The 22,265-nt window shown below is 38.3% G+C and overlaps 2 protein-coding genes and 1 pseudogene across 2 annotated transcripts; all 3 read left to right on the forward strand.

The window, feature by feature from the left end:
• Positions 1 to 13,086: 13,086 nt before the first annotated feature.
• Positions 13,087 to 14,620, forward strand: LOC116129263 (annotated as a pseudogene).
• A 1,706-nt stretch (positions 14,621 to 16,326) lies between these two features.
• On the forward strand, positions 16,327 to 18,934 carry LOC116129270 (multiprotein-bridging factor 1b). Its single transcript, XM_031415019.1, has 4 exons — positions 16,327 to 16,562; positions 17,247 to 17,330; positions 18,391 to 18,473; positions 18,547 to 18,934. Exons 1-4 carry the CDS (start codon positions 16,421 to 16,423, stop codon positions 18,664 to 18,666), a joined length of 429 nt encoding a protein of 142 aa, XP_031270879.1. The 5' UTR covers positions 16,327 to 16,420; the 3' UTR covers positions 18,667 to 18,934.
• A 1,392-nt stretch (positions 18,935 to 20,326) lies between these two features.
• On the forward strand, positions 20,327 to 21,400 carry LOC116129232 (multiprotein-bridging factor 1b-like). Its single transcript, XM_031414983.1, has 2 exons — positions 20,327 to 20,561; positions 21,246 to 21,400. The coding sequence occupies exons 1-2, from the start codon at positions 20,420 to 20,422 to the stop codon at positions 21,383 to 21,385; spliced, it is 282 nt and encodes a 93-aa protein (XP_031270843.1). The 5' UTR covers positions 20,327 to 20,419; the 3' UTR covers positions 21,386 to 21,400.
• Positions 21,401 to 22,265: the final 865 nt, after the last annotated feature.

Consider the following 22,265-nt stretch of genomic DNA (forward strand, 5'->3'; position numbering starts at 1 on the left):
TCTAGGATTCGAAGTGGGGTTGGGTTTTCCTCCTCTTTGTGAATTTCAGCCATGATTTTGTGTAAGGAAGCTTTAGGACTGAAAATTTGCCAGAATTTGGGCACTGTAGTTGCCGGAAATCGCAGAGAAATGAATAGTCTTCGTCGGTCGTTTTTTGGCTAACATCTTCGATTAAGCGATTTTGAGTGGGTGGGGCTCATTTTCAAATTTCAAAATTTAAACAACTTTCGTTAATTAGTTTTACCCACATATGTTTAAATCTTTTCAGTTTAACCCATTTTACATGTTTAATGAATCCTAAGTGTGCCACGTCAGCTTTTCTAAATTTAAAAAAAATAATAAAAAAGATTTTCAAAGTCATTTTGTTAAATGCAAACTTGGGATGTCCGGGGAGTTAAATTTCCTCCATATTTTTCCTTTTGTCCCCTTTAGAATTCGTTCAATCTCAGACGGAAACATATTATCAAGTAACCCATCACTTCCGCAAACTACAATACCTCCACTCTCCACCATCACTTTCAACTCTTCAGCAATATCAGGACGATTGCTGCTCTTTCCAGTACCCAATTGATATGGACAATTAAAACGACGTTGTTACACCGGTGACTGATATATAAATTTCTTGTTTCTAAAATGCATAAATCCACTGTCTCCCATATGTAAACAATAATCTTTTAAAGTAACAATGCACGCAGTGGATGAACCTTGAGCCTTGGTGATCGAATAGGCATCTTTCAAAACTTTCTTTGGATCCACCACGGCTTACTTGGGTAAACCGGATAATGCAATAAGAGAGTTTGTCATGAGCTCACGTGCATATACACCTGAGTCAATCCCTATTTTATTCCAGCCACCAACGCCATCAGCCACCCCGAAAGTCTGCTTCTCTTGACAAACGAAGTGGGCATCTTGCCCAAGTGGCAGTGAGTCTTCATCTTTAGGGAGATAGAATGATCCCATTGCTATCTGCAGTAATCTTCTCTTGCATGGTGAGATTTCAGGTTGCGCTCTCATTTTACGTTTGATTATCATCTTGAAACAAACTTAAACATGCAATTAATTAACCTGGTGAAATGTGACTTAAATAAGCAGTGATTTTGATCCCTAGTAGAGTTAGGAAACTGCGTTCAGGAAATGGTTTTTTTATCTAGGAAGTAAATTTGGAATCAAACTAGTATGCCCTATCTCAAGATTACCTAATAATTGAACTATTGAGTCACTGAGTGGTATAACTAAGAGAACTAAGAAATTATATAAAGATCAACTGATAATTAATTCAATAATTAACTAGGAAATTGCAAACGATAAAATTTACGATTAAACTTGTGAAGACAGAATCTTGTGATGCGAGCCACTGATAATCAATATGGGAATGTCGTCGGATTATGCAAAAAGCTTGGGAGTAAAAGTACTAGAACTTAGGGGTGATTTCTTCATGCCTAATGAGAGGGTTAACCCTTGTTTATATAGTGAACCCAAGGGGTCCGAATCCTAATAGGACTCTAATAGTGAACCCAAGGGGTCCGAATCCTAATAGGACTCTAAGTCCTAGTAGATGAGTTATCCTTTTGGAAGGAGATTAGATTTTCTGTCTTTATCGGTTCAAACTTTCCTCTTTGGGTGAGATCTGAGATCTTGTTAAGAGGAAATTGACTAGAATTCTGATCCTTATTATGAACTACTGTGAACGAATGGGCCGGACTCAGTTCAACTTAACTCATGAGATAGCTCAACTCATAGAACAGACAGCTCACAAGGTATTCTAAGTGTGGATTCAATCAAAATTGGGCCAAGGCCCTGGGCCATTACAAGTTTATGATGCTATTGGACCTCGTCAGATCCAATACGATTTTTGGCCCATACAGAAATAATTTAGAGTATACATTGTGCCAATCTCTTTATCTATAATCCATTAACTAGAAAAGTATCTAAGTAAATTAAGAAAAATGAAATGAGGATTTATTGAATTTTTAACTAAATTTAAATTTCAAAATCCTATTCCAAAACAAATAACAGCATCTTTTTGTGTCTTAAGGGTGTGTCAAAGCATCCATTTTTAGTTGAGTCCCAATATTTTTATTTTATTTATTTATTTATTTTAATTGGAAATGTTTGAACCAGTTCATGATTATCTCAATTAATCCTCGAAATCTAAAGTGACCGAGATAAATTTGCTCTTCTTAGTAGGTACGAAGAAACTCAAATTCAGAAACCGTATTCAATCCCTTTGCTCGGGGCAGTTTATTAAAACAACCTCTCAAGTTTGAATTTAATTAAAAAGCTATCAAGTTTTAAAGTTTTAACTAAATAGTTATATTATTGATTAAGGGTAATTAAACTTGATTAGTAATTAATTATGATTAAAGAAGTACTATGTAATCTTTTCAAAATTATACTATATTCCCACAAACCCGAAATTGTTGTAAACAAACCCAAACACCTTCTTCTTCCTCCCGCCATTAACGCATCTCTACCTCTGCATCTTCTTCTCTTCTTCTTAGCATCTTCTTCTTCCTCCTTCCGGTACTCTTCTTCATCCATTCCTCTATATCTTCTTGTTCCTCCGCCATAACACTTTCTTCTTCCTCCACCATAACTCTTCTCCAGCAAAGATCCCCCTCCTCTCCTCCTGATATCGTGTAAGTATGTGTATCTCCTTTTACATTTTATATTTAGATTTACAAAGATTTATAATGGATGGGGTTTGGGTTATGATTTTGATTTGTTGTTTAGGTTGTTGGGTGGTTTGATGTAATGCAAGTTGAAAGGATGGAAATTTTGTTGAAAATTTGTTTGGGTATTTATTCTGGGTATGATGGATCGATTGTAGGTGGAGATGAACTGAAATGTGTTCTGGGTACGAGTGATCGCTTAAGCGATCTGGTGTATCGCTTAAGCGATCTGGTTAAAGTCTGTTGTAGGGAGCAGATCGCTTAAGCAATCAGTAATGGCATAAGATCGCTTAAACGGTCATGGTTATTTATACTGGATGCTTAAGCGATACATTAGACCAAATAGCGAATGTGCAGATCTTTTTAAATATTTGAACCCTTAGTACAGCATTTAAGAATATTGTTTCTTGCATTCAGGTAGTTGGCTATTATTAACATGGGACAAGTTGTTTTGGGTGTTGAATATTTGGTGAGTGGGTGGAGGAAGAAAGTAGGTGGAAGTGGATTGGGAAGAGCAAAGAAGTTATACCAATTGCTGTAAGCACAGAGGTTAGTTTTGATGAGTTGATTGATGAAATAATAGAAGAGGTAATTGAGTTGCTCGAGTAGTGATATAGTTGTGATATGTTTTAAGCAGAGCTCCTGAAAATTATAAGATACCTCCTGCTATATAAAGTCGAATGAAAGTGTGAAGTTATATATGATGATATGGCCAATAGTGGTTCGAGCGCGATTTTAAGGGTTTCTATGTAGAAAAACCGTTGGAAGTTGGTTCCAAGGAAGGGGATAACGAGGATGTAGGCGGAGATTGCTGGTTTTAATTTGAACTACGAGGCCATTGATTTGTTAGCTGAAAAATCAAGAGTAGACGGTGAATTGGTGGTGAGGAGGACACTATAGAAGAGGTGTGTGATGGGGGGCAGAATGAAAATGTTGAGGAGGAGGACCCCATAGATATTCCCACAGATGTAGAGATTCCTTTAAATACAGATTATGCAGAAGGCGTAGATTGTGAGGAAGAGAACACTATGGTCATTTATGTAGCTTCAGAGGGGGCAATGGAACTAGTAGTGAATCAGCTCATGTCTTTATGGATGGATCGGAGTTGCGCATAGGGTATTTATTTGACAACAAAGAGGAAGTGGTGAGGAAGCTAAAACTTGTTGCTGTGAAATGTAATTTTGAGTTCATACCAAAAAGTCAAATTCATTGGCTGTGACGGTTGCATGTCGTGACCAAAGTGCAAGTGGCGGGTTTATTGTAGAAGGTTGGCGGAGTCGGAAAAGTTTATTCTTAGTACATATACCCATGAGCACATGTGGTTTGGGACATTTTCAAGTGAGCATCGACAAGCGTCCGATGTTATTGGACAATTTGTCAAAAGTCGGTTCGTCGAAGGGAAAGGTCCATCTCCTAAAGACATTCAGAGACTTGTGCGCACGAGTGGGATGTGTGTTAGTTACTGGAAATCGGAAAGGGAGACAACATGCACAAGATTTGTGAGGGCATGCCAGAGCACGAGTATGCAGTATTAGAAGCGTACCGTTATATGCTTGAGTTGAAAACCCAGGTAGCAAGACAGCTTTGAAGTGGACAGGAATATGATATTTAAATATTTTTTGTTGCTTATGGTTCTGCTATAAGGGTTTTGTAAACATGAGAAAGGTGTTGGTATTGATGGTTGCTTTGACGGGAGTATGGAGGTACATTTGTGGTGGCACTGCACAGGACAGCGAGAATCCACATATCCTGTTGCATGGTGTGTGGTTGACTTGAGAATGACGAGTCGTGGACTTGGTTTTTTTCAGCAGTTACGTACGATAGTGCCTGACAGTGACGAGTTGTGCATAATATCCGATAGGCACAACTCTATCAAGAAGGGGATTGCACTATTTACCGTCAAGCACATCACGGATTCTGTATGAGGCACCTTGGTGAGAACATAAAACAAAAGTTTAAGTGTGCTGGCCTCCTTCAGACATACTACATGGCAGCAAAAGTTTATCGGGTTGATGAGTTCGAGGAGCACTTCCAGCAAATCCGAATCAAGGATGTTAGAGTTGCTAAGTATCTTGAGCATGATGTTCGGTTCGAGAGATAGAGTAGAGCTTACTTTCCTGGAGAAGGTTTGATGTCATGACCACGAACATAGCTGAGTCCATAAATTCGAAGTTGTTAATAGAAAGAGAGTTTCCAATAGTTGCACTTTTGATGCAATCAGAGGACATTGTCGCGGTGATCATGAGCGTCATAAGCAGTCAGATAATTTTACTACAACCTTGTTCTGTCAGCTGAAAAATTATTGCGAGAAACATAGGAACTGTCAAATGCACTGTTTGTCTATCCTTTAATGCTCAGAGTGTTACTGTGCGCGGCTATGGTCCGGATGCTCTAGTTAACCTTGTTACAAAAACTTGCAGTGTAAAGTGCTTGACATTCAACGTTTACCTTGTCCTCATGCACTAGCAGCACTGAAACACCAACGGAAGCGAATTTTGGTTCAAGAATTTACATGGAACTTTGCTCCCCTTCTATATGACAGATCACTACATGCTAGCATATTCTAAAACGATCTATCCGGTGCAGAAGAGCAGTGGGTAGTGCCGCTAGAGGTGGCTGAATCCTCCAGCGCCCATTCAAAAAGACACCAAAGGGGAGAAAGGGTTAAGCGTATTCTATTAGCCTTTGAGGTTCCCGGAGATGAATAAGTGCTCAATTTGCAAGCAACCTGGCCACAAGAGAAGCAGTTGCCAGAAGTAATTAGGTTCGAAGAAGGATGAAACTGAGGAGTTGCGAAGGGCAACCGTGATGAGTTATTGTTTCAATTATTGATGTTTAAATTTATTGTTACCTTTAATAAAATTCCTTAATTGTATATTTATACATGGTCTAAATATTGTTGGTGATTTAGTGGAATTGGTTGTCAAATTGAGGAAAAAGTATGGAATGAATACGTGTTGGGAATTAGTTTGTCAAATTCAGGAGAAAAGGTGACAAGTATATATTGCCCACGATCGCTTAAGCGAATAAGTGTATCGCGTTAAGCGGCAAAGTGTTTCGTAACAGGATCGCTTAAGCGATCGTGCACCTGGAATGATTTGCTTCTGCCAATCACATGATCGCTTAGCAGACATTGTATCGCTTAAGCGATTCTGTGCACCATGGTTTTAAAATTAACATATATACCCCCACCTACCACGGTGCCAGATTCTAGTCACCGGAGCGGAATCTTACCGGGAAAGGGCGTTACGATGCACAGTGGTCGGATGGCGATGGGCCTTTATATGGCTTTCCGGCCAGATCGACCACGAATGTGGTCGGAAAAGGCTAGACGATCCGCCAGAACTGGCCGTAGACGAACGGAGAAGTCAGATCTTGCCATTTGCGACAGCCAAATATATGGCCGTCGTTGACGGTCAACGACGGCCATATATTTGAAAGTCCATGACGCAAGATGTGGCCTTTTCCGACAACCCACGGTGGATCTGGCGGAAAAGGTCAAACTGGCCATTACCGGCCATTTTCAGTCGTTGTTGTGCTGTCGGCGGTAGCCAGAATCTGGGAAGTTGGGTGGGGGGGGGTGTTTGGAATTTTTAAACTTTTCGGTATAATAAAATTAATTCACTTAATGGGTCGAAAAAATAATTAAAATATACAATATTTCCTAAATAATTAAGCAAACAATATAAAAATATACTGAACGAATTGTAAAACCATATGTTAGCATAGCCGTAAACAGGTGCACTGAACGAATTGTAAACCCTATAGGTTTCATACTGAAGTGTAAAAGAATATAGTTTAATATAAATGTAAATAACGGAACAGCTACTCTGACGAATCGTAAACCCTATAGGTTTCAACTGAGTGTAAAAGAACTATGTTTAATATAAATGTAATAACGGAACAGGTGCTGAACGAACGTAAACCTATAGGTTTCATACTGACGTGTAAAAGAAATATATGTTAATATAAATGTAATAACGGAACAGGTGCACTGAACGAATCGTAAACCCTATAGGTTTCATACTGAGTGTAAAAGAAACTATATGTTTAATATAAATGTAATAACGGAACAGGTGCTCTGAACGAATGTTAAACCCTATAGGTTTCATACTGACGTGTAAAAGAACTATGTTTAATATAAAATGTAATAACGGACAGGTGCACTGAACGAATCGTAAACCCTAAAGTTTCATACTGACGTGTGAAAAGACTATATGTTAATATAAATGTAATAACGGAACAGGTGCTCTGAACGAATCGTAAACCCTATAGGTTTCATACTGACGTGTAAAAGAACTATATGTTTAATATAAATGTAAAACGGAAAAGGTGCACTGAACGAATCGTAAACCCTATAGGTTTCATACTGACGTGAAAAGAACTATATGTTTAATATAAATGTAATAACGGAACAGGCTCTGAACGATGTAAACCCTCTAGGTTTCATACTGAGTGTAAGAACTATATGTTTAATATAAATGTAATAACGGAACAGGTGCTCTGAACGAATCTAAACCCTATAGGTTCATACTGACGTGTAAAGAACTATATATTAATATAAATGTAATAACGGAACAGGTGTCTGAACGAATCGCTTAAGCGATCTTTTCCGAGGCGAATGACATCTGCCAGATATGATCGCTTAAGCGACCTATTTATATCGCTTAAGCGATCTTCCTAAAAGACACATGGTCGCTTAAGCGTTTATGATCGCTTAAGCGATCTTTTCGAGCCGAATGACATCTGCCCAGACTATGATCGAAGCGACCCACTTATACGCTTAAGCGATTCTTCCTAAAAGACACATGGTCGCTTAAGCGATTTATGATCCCTTAAGCGATCTTTTCCGACAAAAGACATCTGCCCCGACTATGATCGCTTAAGTGACCCATTTATAGCGTTAAGCGATTCTTCTTAAAAGACACATGGTCGCTTAAGCGATTATGATCGCTTAAGCGATCTTTTCTGAGGCAAAATGACATCTACCCAGACTATGATCGCTTAAGCGACCCAACATATCGCTTAAGCGATTCTTCATAAGACACATGGTCGCTTAAGCGATTTTGATCGCTTAAGCGATTTATGATCGCTTAGGCGATATTTTCCGAGGCAGAATGACATCTGCCCAGACTATGATTGCTTAAGCGACCATTTATATTGCTTAAGCGATTCTTCCTAAAATGACATCTGCCTAGACCTTGGTCGCTTAAGGATTTAGGACGCTTTAAGCGATCGTTCTGGAAAAGTTTGGTCGTTTAAGAGAGATATGTGGACAACCAAAAATATCTTATATGGAACCACCATACATAGATAATTGAAACTGCTGATGAATTATCTTATATGGACAAACAAAAATATATCCCAAAATCAGATCCAATCTTTACAATGATCACACCATACATAGTAAATTATTTACAATTTCCTGTACACTGCCTTTAATTTAGTTTTTGATGCAAAGAGTTTAGAATCCACAGTGAATGTATCAGGGCAGTATACTTGAAAAGATGCCCACGACATCATTCTTCCCGATGCTTTCTGGCTCTGCACTAGCATCCAACAAATTCAAGATGATATCTACAAGGGCGGATATATGGTGCCCGGTTGACTTTCTGTGGAGATTAACCATTCCATCTTTCATAACTACAAGTCAAAAAACTCAGTGTCAGCAACTGAGTATATGTTTAGAATAAATACAATCAACTCAAAAAAAACCAAGTATGAACATCAACATCACATAAACTACAAAATTCCGCGTCCAACATTCATACCCTTTGAATGGGTTTGGTCACTCAAAACGGATCCATCTGCCCATGGAAGCAGTCGACAGCCCAGCACTTCCGACAGTCTCTCATTGTTTGTGTATTCAAGCTGTCCATCGGGTGTTGGTCATGTCGAACTGATAAATTTCAGGGCATATGCCCCACTTCAGCGCTACATAGGAAGAAGACATTAGCATTATAATAAACTTAGAACAATTGTATTATGTAAGTTAGTTTTAAACAAAATTACCTTGACTATGTATTGGGCAGGTAGAACGCGAATTGGCCACTGTTCCGGTATACCTGATCACCCAGGTGCCCCAAACATCCCGCTGTCACACAACAGCCGCGGGAACAACCTGGACAGTGGGTCCACTCGACCTCCAACTGCTTGTCTCGACAATGGTTGGGTTGTAGTCAAGGATCTTCAGAAAACCCCTTCTCTAGATGCACAACGACTGCTATCCAGTGGCATCTGTTGACGGGAGATGATGTAGTACACTCTTTTAACAAAGGCCAACCGTGGCCATATTTGGGTCGACTCCCCTTACGTACTGATAATCTTGTCATCAAACCGGAAATCATCAGGGAGCAGTCCGGTTGTACGGCCAACGTTTTCGCTTCGTCCTTTTACTACACCACTAGCAACGACATTTTAATTAAAGTGCGATATGCCGAAAAAGCGTTTGCCCAAACGCCACATCGGTGATAGCACAGTCGGGATAAACAGATCACCATCACTGTCTGTCGTAGCCTCATCAGTGCAATATTCATCGATGTGTCATCAAATAAAAACAACAAGATAAGTATGGAGAACACAGGCAAAATAAGGAAATTAAGTGAAAATAACACACCGAGTCCTCAAGCCACGTCCCCATCGTTAACAACTTTTGAAACCATTCCCGGGGATAATCCCCTGTCTTACACTTTATATGGCCATCACTTCCTAATCCATGAATAGGCATAAAAGAGTTTTTCTTTTCCTCTATTGGCCATACAAATCGACATTGAGTCCATTTCCCTTCCCCACTTCCCCCTTCCTCCATTTTTACATCCCCGCTTCCTTCGCCTCCCACCTCCCCCTCCATTATCACCGCCCCACTTCCACACCAAACTCAACCTCCTCCATTTCTGGGTTCCTCCATTTGTTTCTCTTTTCTTCTTCTTTACCTGGACCCAGTCACCATTAAGGCGATTTCACAAACTTGCCTCTTCGCGCTCTCTTTTCAAGCCAGTTGCACTTCAACGCCCTTTATTCCACCAACTTCCTCCTCCATTATACAACTTCGCCCTCTATTGTACCTATTTCTCTCCAGCTATCCACTTTCTCCTTCACCTTTTCATTGTTTCTTCCATCTTGTCAAACCTTGCATAAACGGCTGCTGTAAAACTCTCAAACAGGCCGTTTATGAGGTCAACAACCTCACTCCCCACTCGATGTGTCTGGCAAAGCGATACTTGTTGTACCAGTTTGCTGAGGCATACGAACCTTTCCTCCCTCTTCTCTCCTCATCTCGGCCCCCCGAGCTTCATTATCTCAGTATCAACGACATTGTCAAGCAATGGCCCTGCAACTGCCATCACCATGCGTGACCCCTTTAGGTCCCGCATCAGGCGATCTGTCTGTTCATCCCTTTCATCCTCCATTGCTTAAAAGATGTGACATAGTCCTCTTCCGGTTCATCCCCAATAGCGGTCAGAAGAAAGGACGGATGACTCCTGACATAAGAAATAAAAATCAATCAGATTGAAGCAAAATAAAAAAGCAACTGCATATTCAAAAGCTTAATCTTCAATCTTACCCCAGCTGCTTGAATCTCAATCTCAATTGGCTATAATCCCAATGGTATAGCTCTCGACATTGCCACCGCAACATCCTAGGAGTTGCTGTGCACATTCAAATGTTGCTCCTCCCCCACCTTAGCGAAGACAGAGATGGCCTTGTACATCCAAGCCTACATGTAAAAAAACAGTCCATTGTCATTACACAAACACACATATTATAAAAAATATAACAGAGAGCTATTAATATTTACCTGCATTGCCCATGGGAAGCCAAACAAATATACGTGCTTGGTTTAGCCTTCCCGCCCATTCGGCATGCTTTAACGTCATGTCGGTTTTTTCAGGCTCTTGATGGTTCGCTCAAATGATATCCGTCCCCACGGTAAGAATTAAAAGAACTCCAAGTCGCTTACAAACAAACAACCAATCTTTTAACAGCTTGTGAGTTACAGCCAATAAGATAGATGTAAAAACAATATCAGCATCTTTTATCTTCTCTGCATCACTAAGCCGAACTGTATATAGCCTCTTCTAAAACTTTCCTGTAATGACTTTGCCCCTTTACAAACCTTTTTACAAAAGTTTATGGCTCTCGCATCGTCACATTGCGGTCGCTCCGCCTTAGTTGGCAATTCCCGCATCCTAAGCCCGTCACAACGCATACTATCATACCAAACCGTAGTGACTTTCCCTCCACCACGAACCACATTCATTTTTTTGTTGCATTTTACTGAGTGCATCAACATGTAATGTACTCCCTGCCCCCAAAATGACTTTTTCCACTTTGTCGATTCTTAAAAACTGACCGAAACAAGTGCCGCCAAATCTCTTTCACATGCCTCATTCTAGCTAAAATGGCCCTTATTTTCAAAAACCTCCCAGCTCGACCTCACCGTCACCCTTGCAGGGAAGGTGGTACCTTCTCACTTATAGGCTCACAACTCGTACTCTCTACAGTTTAGGTCCGCACAATCTGCACAATCGATATAATAAAATGTCAGCAACAAAAATAAACCAAAACCACTGTAAGAGCTCTTACTCTGCCTCAGGCAAGATCGCTTAAGCGATTTAAATCGCTTAAGCGACAAAGTTAATGAGAATCTCTTAAGGATACAACAGATCGCTTATATATCTCGTGATTCTGCCAGACCTAAGATCGCTAAGCGACCAAGAGTAAACACTCATGATCGCTTAACGATCTTAGGTCTGGGCAGAAATCATTTAACCAGACTGCAGATCGCTTAAGTGATTTTTTATCGCTTAAACGATCATGAGTAAAACAGAATAATCGCTTAAGCGATACAAATGAGCGCTTAGCGAAAGTACAAGCAACATTCACAAACTACGTACCTATCTTCGCGGCCTCCTCCTCGTCGTCTGGATCCTCCGATGAATCTCCTAACTGAATTCTCGCCGGAATCCTTTCTGGCCTGAATTATCGCTAGAATCCTCCTCTGGCCTGAATTTCGCCTGACCTGTCTCAGACCCGTTTGCTGGTTCTTCCTCTGTTCTTGTGCGCCGGCGTCTCCTCTACATGTGGACCACCTCACTGGTCAGATGATCCACCAGAGCAGCCATTAAAATGCTTGCGCCACCGGAATCTAGGATTAGAAGTGGCGTTGGGCTTCCCTCTCATTGTCAGTGCACTCATGGTTTTGGATTGAATTTGGTGTCAAAGTTTGCAGTTTCGATCGGAAATTGGACTGTATCGCCGGAATGGCACAGATTTCGTTACGTTTAAGGAAATCGATTTTAGGGTTCAACAAATTGATCAAAATTGCGACTATATCGCCGAAAATCGCGAATGTATTCGGTTAGGGTTCAAGAAATTGATTTAGGGTGCAAATTTGCAGGTGTTCGATCGGAAAAAATCGTGTGTCTCCCTTTCGTTCAAGAAATCACTTTTGAACTGTGAATTTCGATTAAGCGAGGTGAATAGTTAGTGGGGCTTGTTTTGCGAAATTTCAAATTTTAAAAACTTTCTATTTCTGATTCGGCCCACATATGTTTTAATCTTTTCATTTAACCCATTTTACGTGTTTAATAATCCTAACTATGCCACGTCAATCTTCTTAAATTAAAAAAAAATGATGAACAGTTTCAAGGCCATTTTCTAAATCCAAAATTGGGATGACGGGCAGCTAAATTTCTCCCTTTGCTCTCTTACCATCTGGTCACCCAGGGTGGAATCCTAATCATAGTTCCGTTCTTTTCCAGTGCACTCGCTTTATATCTCCGAAACACAAGGGCGGACGTGGTGGGAAGGAAGCAGCCCTAGCCTCTGTCGACCCGATCATTCTGCTGGCATCTTGCATTCACGCCTCGTTTGACTGCCGCTCGAGGATGTACTTGTAGATACGTTAGTCTTAGTGGGCGTTGGCCTCCACTGTGTATCTCCTTCTATGACATGCTGTTGTCGTGCCATATCATATGCACTTAGTATCTCTGCCTCGCGCGGGTCAAAAATCCGAAAGAAAAGGAGGGACTTCATTCAGTGACTCACGATCGCCCTCTGAAAGATCATATAAGGTAAGGCTTGAAGATAAGTTTTGTGCTCTATTAATTTCTCAGTTTAGCGGTGGGCGCCGGCTGGGTCTTTCCTTTCGACTAGATCCCCTAAAACCGTAGTGGGGGTCTCCCCGCATGCGGTCTCACGCCATTCAAGGTGGTCCAGCAGTATCCTTCGAAAAATCCGTAGTGAAATTGAAAAGGGCATTTAAAATTTATAAATAGAGCGCGGACAAACAGATTTATTTTGATGGCGCGAATCTTCATCTTCGTGAGCAATTCTTCAAATCCCAGCTCCCACCACCATCCGCCTCAGCTTCACAAATCAGGTGTTTCTCCTCGGAAACCAACTGTAATTCATGGTAATCATAAAAGCACCAAAAGCGAATGAAGCAGAGCTCCAAAAGGCCCAAACAACGACAAAAACCAGCACGGCTATATCCAGGCCCGACTCATTAAACACAAACCGGTCAAGTGAGCTCAGTCGTTCTCTCTTCTCTGTCCCATCTCTCTCAAAACCACGTGATCAAACTCTTCGCCTGATTAAATCCCCGCAAAAAGCCTTCAATTTTCAACTGGGTTCAGCAGATGGGTTCGCCCACAATCACCAATCATTTTTTAATGCTGAAATATGGGCCGAAACCGAAACCTTAACGGGCTCGTATTTTCTTCTCTCCTGAGAAGAGATCTGATGGTGGGTTAAACTGGGGCAAATTCTTTAATAGTTGATTAGGAGCTATGGTGAAGCGGGTTTGGTTCAGAGTCTATAAAGATGTTCACAATGATGAAAGTATGGGGGTTCGCCTTGCTGTTACTTTTAATATTCTTTTGTTAGTTTGTTAAAAGGGGAAGAACCAGTATGGCAAAGAGCGTGTTCGATGAAATGCCTTAGCAGTTTGGTGTTACACCGGTGTTTATACTTTAACATTTTGATTAGAGGGTTTTGTAAAAATTCAATGGTGATGAAGGGTTTAGTTTTTTAAAGAAATGGAAAGGTTTAAGTGTGTCCTGATGTTGTACGTTTAATACAATTGTTGATGGTGTGTAGAGCCGGTAAGGTTAGATAGCGTGCAATGTCGTCAAGGGGATGGGGAAGAAGAATGTGATTTGAAACCGATGTTGTTACTTATACCATTTGATTAGAGGGTATTGCATGAAACAGGAGATTGATGGGCTTTGCTTGTTTTCGAAGAGATGATCGGTCAAGGATTGGAGCCTAGTGGAATTACGTATAATACTCTATAAAAAGGTTTGTGAAGTAAGGAGTTTGAGAAGATAAGGGAAGTTTGGAGGGAGCAAAAGAAAGTGGAGGATTTACTCCTGATCGTGTACTTAACCACAGTGATGGATGCACATTGTAGTGGAGGGAACTTGGTGAGGCATTTGAGATGTTTGATAAGATGAGGGGAGTTTGCAGGTCTGCCAGATTAGATACGTATAGCTCTGATAGGAGTTTGTGTCACTCTAGTGATTTGAGAGAGCGGAGAAGTTGTTTGATGAGCTTTCGGAGAAAAGAGATCCTGTTGAGTGATACTGGGTGTACTCCTCTGGTTGCGCATACAATCAGTGTTGAGATCTGTGTGAAATGGGAAAGACTAAGAAGGCCGAGGAAGTTTTTTAGGCAGCTAATGAGGAGAGGAACACGAAGATCCATCATTTCAAGACTTAGTCGTAGGACATTGTAAGGAAAGGTAGATTTAAAGATGGCTATGAGGCTTGGTTTTGATGTTAAGAGAGATATGTGCCTGATTTTGAGAGTATGATTAGTTTTGATTAACGGTCGTCTTGCAGAAGGGTGAACTCTTCTTGCCAGGAGAATCAGAGAAAGATGCTGAAGAGCTCTCCATCCTTCCTCGAACATCTACTTTTCCACCTATACTGCAGAACTTGTGAAAAGAAGAGTGCCCATGAATCTGCAAGCTTGGGATGTTAATGTTGGAGAAAAAAATTTGACAGAGCATCACTCTTTCAACGTCGTACTGTTTTTACTCTTTGGTAGGGACTGAGGGATAAAGCATTTCAGATTGTGGTTTTCTTTATGATAACGGATTGTGTGATTGAGTAGGAGAAGTAATCAGTTATTCCTTGTCAAGTAGAAGATCTTGAGGCACATCAAATGTTGTTATGAGTTTGCAGAAGAATCATAGTGTTGATATTCATTTATACAGCACAGTTATTGAAGGTCTATGTAAAATCCATAAACTTTCAGAAGCATTTGAATTGTACTATGAATTGGTGGAGAAAGGGCTCCATCAACATTTGTCTTGCCTAGAAGATTTGAAAAATGCCCTAGAAGCCGGTGGAAGACCTGAGGAAGCTAAGTTTGTATTTAAGAGGATGCCAAAACAGTTGCGACCAAACAAATCTCCAAATTAAGTTCTCGGTTCCATGACTTATGCAGATGCCACTGCTACCTAGCATTTTATATGTAGAATTTGGTTTCTCTGAAAAGAACTCAAAATTTGTTATTTACTTGACAGGTTAGACACATTTCAAGGAGTCAAAATAGGGCTTCAACCCGCAGGTGGAATTATAACTGCGACATCAAGAATCCTTGACGGATGACACTTGTAATCTCTGCGGGAATTGAAGTTGCCTGTTCGATAAACACTCTATCGATGGTTTGCTTTAACGATTTGAATCTCTTTGTATTTCATTTTCCTGACATGAAACTATTTTCTGTACATTAACCCATTTGTTGCGTTGCAGATAGCTATGCTAGTTGATAGAGAGCTGATAATCCTTGATTATGATGTTTAACTCGAAGCATTACTTCTCAACGCAAGACTGCTACCGCTGAGGCGTTTGGTAATGTAAAGTGCTGTTGGATTTGAGTTAACTCCATCATTCCTTACCTTTGTTTTCTGAATTTCGGCATTCCTCAGTAGTAGCCGATATGCTGACTAGAAGTCTAGAAAAACACTGCATAGATCATAGATTTAAGCTTTGGTTTTTAGTAATTTTTTTTACCATTTGCATATGAGAAGTTCAGGGGTTGAAAATGTAAAAATGAATAGCTTAAAGACAGTTGTTTCTATTTCTAATTAAATGTGGTGAATGTAATTTACAGCTTTAACAAACTAATAGAAGCATATTTTGTTGGTTAAACATAGCCCATATTCGCACTCACCCTCCTTATGTTGGTTTTCTGTTTTCTACTTAATTACATATTAACTTTTGAAATTTGACTTGAATATTAAAAAAAAGAAAATTAAAATACTTTATTAATATATCCAAATTACTATTGTACAAGATTTATTAAATAAATTTTAATTTTGAAAAATTCCCAAAGGAAATTTATGTATTGTATATAGTATTTTTCTTATATTAAATTATTCTAATAGAATTAGCTATTCTTAATTAAAATAAATAGTAAATTAAACTGGACAAAACAAATGCATTCGTCCTACATAATTTAGATTATTTACTCAAACAACCTAAAATTAAAAAATAAATAAATAAGCTGTGTTAAAATATTGGAAGGTGAAATTAGAGAAAACGCAAATAAACAAGGGTAAAAAGGGAAATAAAGAAATTAGGGCGCAAGATATATACGACACGTCACTCCGGACCAAAGGAATCTCCTATAAAGATAAAATCAAAGGGCATTTTCTTATCAGATTGCATTTCATTTCATTTCATTTCATCAGAATCAATCTATCAATCAACAGGAGCTTGAGATATTTTGCGAAAATGGCCGGAGTTGGACCTATCTCACAGGACTGGGAACCCGTCGTCATTAGGAAGAAAGCCCCCAACGCCGCCGCCAAGAAAGATGAGAAAGTCGTCAACGCCGCCCGTCGCTCTGGCGCCGATATTGAAACCATAAAAAAATGTTAACTCTCTCTTCATATTTTGACCTTTTAATCTTTAATTTGCTCTTTATTTCTTACTCTTAGATGCCTATATAATCTGCGTAATTGAGCTTTTATATCAGCTGAAAATGACTTGTTTTAGGGTTTATGGATTGTTATTTACTTTGTTAGGTGTACATCAGCTTTTTGTCACATTTCTTGTACTTTTCTGTTGATGGGTTTTGTATTCTTTTGGGAGATGAATCATTTTTATATTGAATATTTAGGGTTTTTCTGTTTTAGGTGGGTAGTTATTTCTTCTTAATGGTAACGTGTGAATGAAAAGGTCTTTGATGGGTTTGATGTTGGTTTTTCATCATCCTAAATGAGTGCTTCTTTTCTGATATGAAATATTTTGCAAGCTGATCTTGTGTTTTGTGTGTTTCTATTGTATGTACAGCATGAAAATTTGAATTAAATGAGATGGTTATTCCGTTGTTTGGATCATTCTGAACAATGAGTAATGTTGACACCAAACTTTTGTTAATCTAATTACAGTTTAGTGGGTTTTCTAACGAGATATTTGTTTATGATAAGACATTCATTTACCCTGTACCTGTGTCAAGGATATATGAATTGGATTGATGGTGATCTTTCAAAAGTCAGCTTGTAAATATGCAATTATGAGCTGTTTAAATGCTTATGTCTTTTGTTTTCCCCTGCAGCAAATGCTGGCACAAACAAGGCTGCCTCCAGCAGCACTTCTTTGAACACAAGGAAACTTGATGAAGATACAGAGAATCTTGCTCGTGAGTATCTTTTTCTTATATTTTGTATCTTAAACTTTGTTTACTTGTTATTATAATTATGCACCTTGTATAGACTTGGAAGGTTTACAGAGCTCCTCCCAGAGGAAAAATCTTCAACCAACCCATTCTCAAGTTATTGATAATGTGTTTATTGTACTGTCCATCTGTTTTTAAAATGGTTTGATATGGTGATCAGTAGGTTGGCTTCGTGCAAAAGTTATATTATATGATAGTGTCAGCTGTTATGATATTGCATATGATGTAGGTAGTTAGTAGTTGCAGGGTGGATTATCATGTTTGAAGCATGTGCAGCTGTTCTTAGGTTAACTAGTATTGTATAGTCAGTATCATAGTGGATTGAAAGGTATAGGGGGTGCTCGAATGATGGAAAACATGGGTGGGTGCATACTGTTAAAATAGCTGAACCTTGAAATTATATGCTTTCCCTGGTTCATTGCCTGACCATCAAGTCAGCCTTAGAATTTCAATAATTCATCCCTGTCATTTATATCCCAGGCTTTTAATTGATGCTCCACATCCATAACATAAGTAGTCAAAGCAAGTGAATGATTAGAAATCATGTGAATCAAGAGATATCTGAATAAGGATTTAAGAATTGAATTTTAGTTTGTTAAGACTATCAAGAGCATATCACATGCTTTTAATTCAGTCTGCTGAGTCTTGTTTGGCATGCATAAGCTGTGGATTTGTTTGTCTCATTTCCAAAAGCTTGTTATAAGGTCATAACAGTAAAGTTTTTTTGTTTATTTGTTCTGAACCAACCAATCTTGTCTTATTACTTCTCATAATTGTTATTTAAATAGTCTGTGATGTTATACTGGCAAGTGAAATTGACTAAATGTGTATTACAAGAAATTTTTTCACGCTTGCCTCTCCTTAATTTTATCATACTAAAGTTTGTTGTTTCCAACTTTCAATATTTTTTTTTTTTTTTTTTTTTTTTGGGTGTTATGCATTAATTTGTCCTGTTTGCAGTATTTTCACTAAGAGAGGATAAAAGTATTCTAACTTCTATTGTGGTGTTTTTATAAATGAACAGACGAACGTGTTCCAACTGAACTCAAGAAAGCAATTATGCAGGCACGAACAGAAAAGAAACTTACCCAGTCTCAACTTGCTCAGGTCTCTCTCCCTCCCCATGCATATATATAATTCTTAATTAGGACACTTGACTAATTCTTCCTTTTCTGTGCAGCTGATCAATGAAAAGCCCCAAATTATACAGGAGTATGAGTCTGGTAAAGCCATTCCTAATCATCAGATACTTACCAAGCTGGAGAGGGCCCTTGGTGCAAAACTGCGAGGAAAGAAGTGAAGTGAAACTTGTAGGAAACTACTTCCAGTACTTTTAATGTTGTCGTTTGTTGTGTGAGTCTTTAAAATTGGTGGTATATATGAACTTGTTCTACCGTTGTCATGGTTCGCTTATTAGAAGTGTCTTTTAGAGTTTGACTCTTTGTTATCACTATAAATCTTTGAGGTCGGTCTTTGACTTTCGCTTAACTGTATTTCATGTGCTTATTGCATCATAAGCTGAAAGTGCCATTGTCAATTTCTACGCTATAGCAATTTATTTGTGTTGAGAAGATTTGCACAGTAAATTGTCATTGCCATTCCTATGTAAACCTGGAGTGATTAGAGGATGAATATGGACTGGATCAAATTTTTTAAAACTCAACCCGGGTGAAACCTTGCAAAGTGGTCGGGTCTCAGGTTGATTGGTTTGACAGGTGGATCAAACCGGTGTCCATAGATTTAATATCTAACAAAAATAGAACACTGCTACCTAGCATTTTATATGTAGAATTTTGTTTCTCTGAAAAGAACTCAAAATTTGTTATTTACTTTACAGGTTAGACACATTTCAAGGAGTCAAAATAGGGCTTCAACCCGCAGGTGGAATTATAACTGCGACATCAAGAATCCTTGACGGATGACACTTGTAATCTCTGCGAGAATTGAAGTTGCCTGTTCGATAAACACTCTATCGATGGTTTGCTTTAACGATTTGAATCTCTTTGTATTTCATTTTCCTGACATGAAACTATTTTCTGTACATTAACCCATTTGTTGCGTTGCAGATAGCTACTATGCTAGTTGATAGAGAGCTGATAATCCTTGATTATGATGTTTAACTCGAAGCATTACTTCTCAACGCAAGACTGCTACCGCTGAGGCGTTTGCTAATGTAAAGTGCTGTTGGATTTGAGTTAACTCCATCATTCCTTACCTTTGTTTTCTGAATTTCGGCATTCCTCAGTAGTAGCCGATATGCTGACTAGAAGTCTAGAAAAACACTGCATAGATCATAGATTTAAGCTTTGGTTTTTAGTAATTTTTTTTACCATTTGCATATGAGAAGTTCAGGGGTTGAAAATGTAAAAATGAATAGCTTAAAGACAGTTGTTTCTATTTCTAATTAAATGTGGTGAATGTAATTTACAGCTTTAACAAACTAATAGAAGCATATTTTGTTGGTTAAACATAGCCCATATTCGCACTCACCCTCCTTATGTTGGTTTTCTGTTTTCTACTTAATTACATATTAACTTTTGAAATTTGACTTGAATATTAAAAAAAAGAAAATTAAAATACTTTATTAATATATCCAAATTACTATTGTACAAGATTTATTAAATAAATTTTAATTTTGAAAAATTCCCAAAGGAAATTTATGTATTGTATATAGTATTTTTCTTATATTAAATTATTCTAATAGAATTAGCTATTCTTAATTAAAATAAATAGTAAATTAAACTGGACAAAACAAATGCATTCGTCCTACATTATTTAGATTATTTACTCAAACAACCTAAAATTAAAAAATAAATAAATAAGCTGTGTTAAAATATTGGAAGGTGAAATTAGAGAAAACGCAAATAAACAAGGGTAAAAAGGGAAATAAAGAAATTAGGGCGCAAGATATATACGACACGTCACTCCGGACCAAAGGAATCTCCTATAAAGATAAAATCAAAGGGCATTTTCTTATCAGATTGCATTTCATTTCATTTCATTTCATCAGAATCAATCTATCAATCAACAGGAGCTTGAGATATTTTGCGAAAATGGCAGGAGTTGGACCTATCTCACAGGACTGGGAACCCGTCGTCATTAGGAAGAAAGCCCCCAACGCCGCCGCCAAGAAAGATGAGAAAGTCGTCAACGCCGCCCGTCGCTCTGGCGCCGATATTGAAACCATAAAAAAATGTTAACTCTCTCTTCATATTTTGACCTTTTAATCTTTAATTTGCTCTTTATTTCTTACTCTTAGATGCCTATATAATCTGCGTAATTGAGCTTTTATATCAGCTGAAAATGACTTGTTTTAGGGTTTATGGATTGTTATTTACTTTGTTAGGTGTACATCAGCTTTTTGTCACATTTCTTGTACTTTTCTGTTGATGGGTTTTGTATTCTTTTGGGAGATGAATCATTTTTATATTGAATATTTAGGGTTTTTCTGTTTTAGGTGGGTAGTTATTTCTTCTTAATGGTAACGTGTGAATGAAAAGGTCTTTGATGGGTTTGATGTTGGTTTTTCATCATCCTAAATGAGTGCTTCTTTTCTGATATGAAATATTTTGCAAGCTGATCTTGTGTTTTGTGTGTTTCTATTGTATGTACAGCATGAAAATTTGAATTAAATGAGATGGTTATTCCGTTGTTTGGATCATTCTGAACAATGAGTAATGTTGACACCAAACTTTTGTTAATCTAATTACAGTTTAGTGGGTTTTCTAACGAGATATTTGTTTATGATAAGACATTCATTTACCCTGTACCTGTGTCAAGGATATATGAATTGGATTGATGGTGATCTTTCAAAAGTCAGCTTGTAAATATGCAATTATGAGCTGTTTAAATGCTTATGTCTTTTGTTTTCCCCTGCAGCAAATGCTGGCACAAACAAGGCTGCCTCCAGCAGCACTTCTTTGAACACAAGGAAACTTGATGAAGATACAGAGAATCTTGCTCGTGAGTATCTTTTTCTTATATTTTGTATCTTAAACTTTGTTTACTTGTTATTATAATTATGCACCTTGTATAGACTTGGAAGGTTTACAGAGCTCCTCCCAGAGGAAAAATCTTCAACCAACCCATTCTCAAGTTATTGATAATGTGTTTATTGTACTGTCCATCTGTTTTTAAAATGGTTTGATATGGTGATCAGTAGGTTGGCTTCGTGCAAAAGTTATATTATATGATAGTGTCAGCTGTTATGATATTGCATATGATGTAGGTAGTTAGTAGTTGCAGGGTGGATTATCATGTTTGAAGCATGTGCAGCTGTTCTTAGGTTAACTAGTATTGTATAGTCAGTATCATAGTGGATTGAAAGGTATAGGGGGTGCTCGAATGATGGAAAACATGGGTGGGTGCATACTGTTAAAATAGCTGAACCTTGAAATTATATGCTTTCCCTGGTTCATTGCCTGACCATCAAGTCAGCCTTAGAATTTCAATAATTCATCCCTGTCATTTATATCCCAGGCTTTTAATTGATGCTCCACATCCATAACATAAGTAGTCAAAGCAAGTGAATGATTAGAAATCATGTGAATCAAGAGATATCTGAATAAGGATTTAAGAATTGAATTTTAGTTTGTTAAGACTATCAAGAGCATATCACATGCTTTTAATTCAGTCTGCTGAGTCTTGTTTGGCATGCATAAGCTGTGGATTTGTTTGTCTCATTTCCAAAAGCTTGTTATAAGGTCATAACAGTAAAGTTTTTTTGTTTATTTGTTCTGAACCAACCAATCTTGTCTTATTACTTCTCATAATTGTTATTTAAATAGTCTGTGATGTTATACTGGCAAGTGAAATTGACTAAATGTGTATTACAAGAAATTTTTTCACGCTTGCCTCTCCTTAATTTTATCATACTAAAGTTTGTTGTTTCCAACTTTC

This window comes from Pistacia vera, unplaced genomic scaffold, assembly GCF_008641045.1.
Source record: "Pistacia vera cultivar Batoury unplaced genomic scaffold, PisVer_v2 Contig21, whole genome shotgun sequence".
NCBI lineage: Eukaryota > Viridiplantae > Streptophyta > Magnoliopsida > Sapindales > Anacardiaceae > Pistacia > Pistacia vera.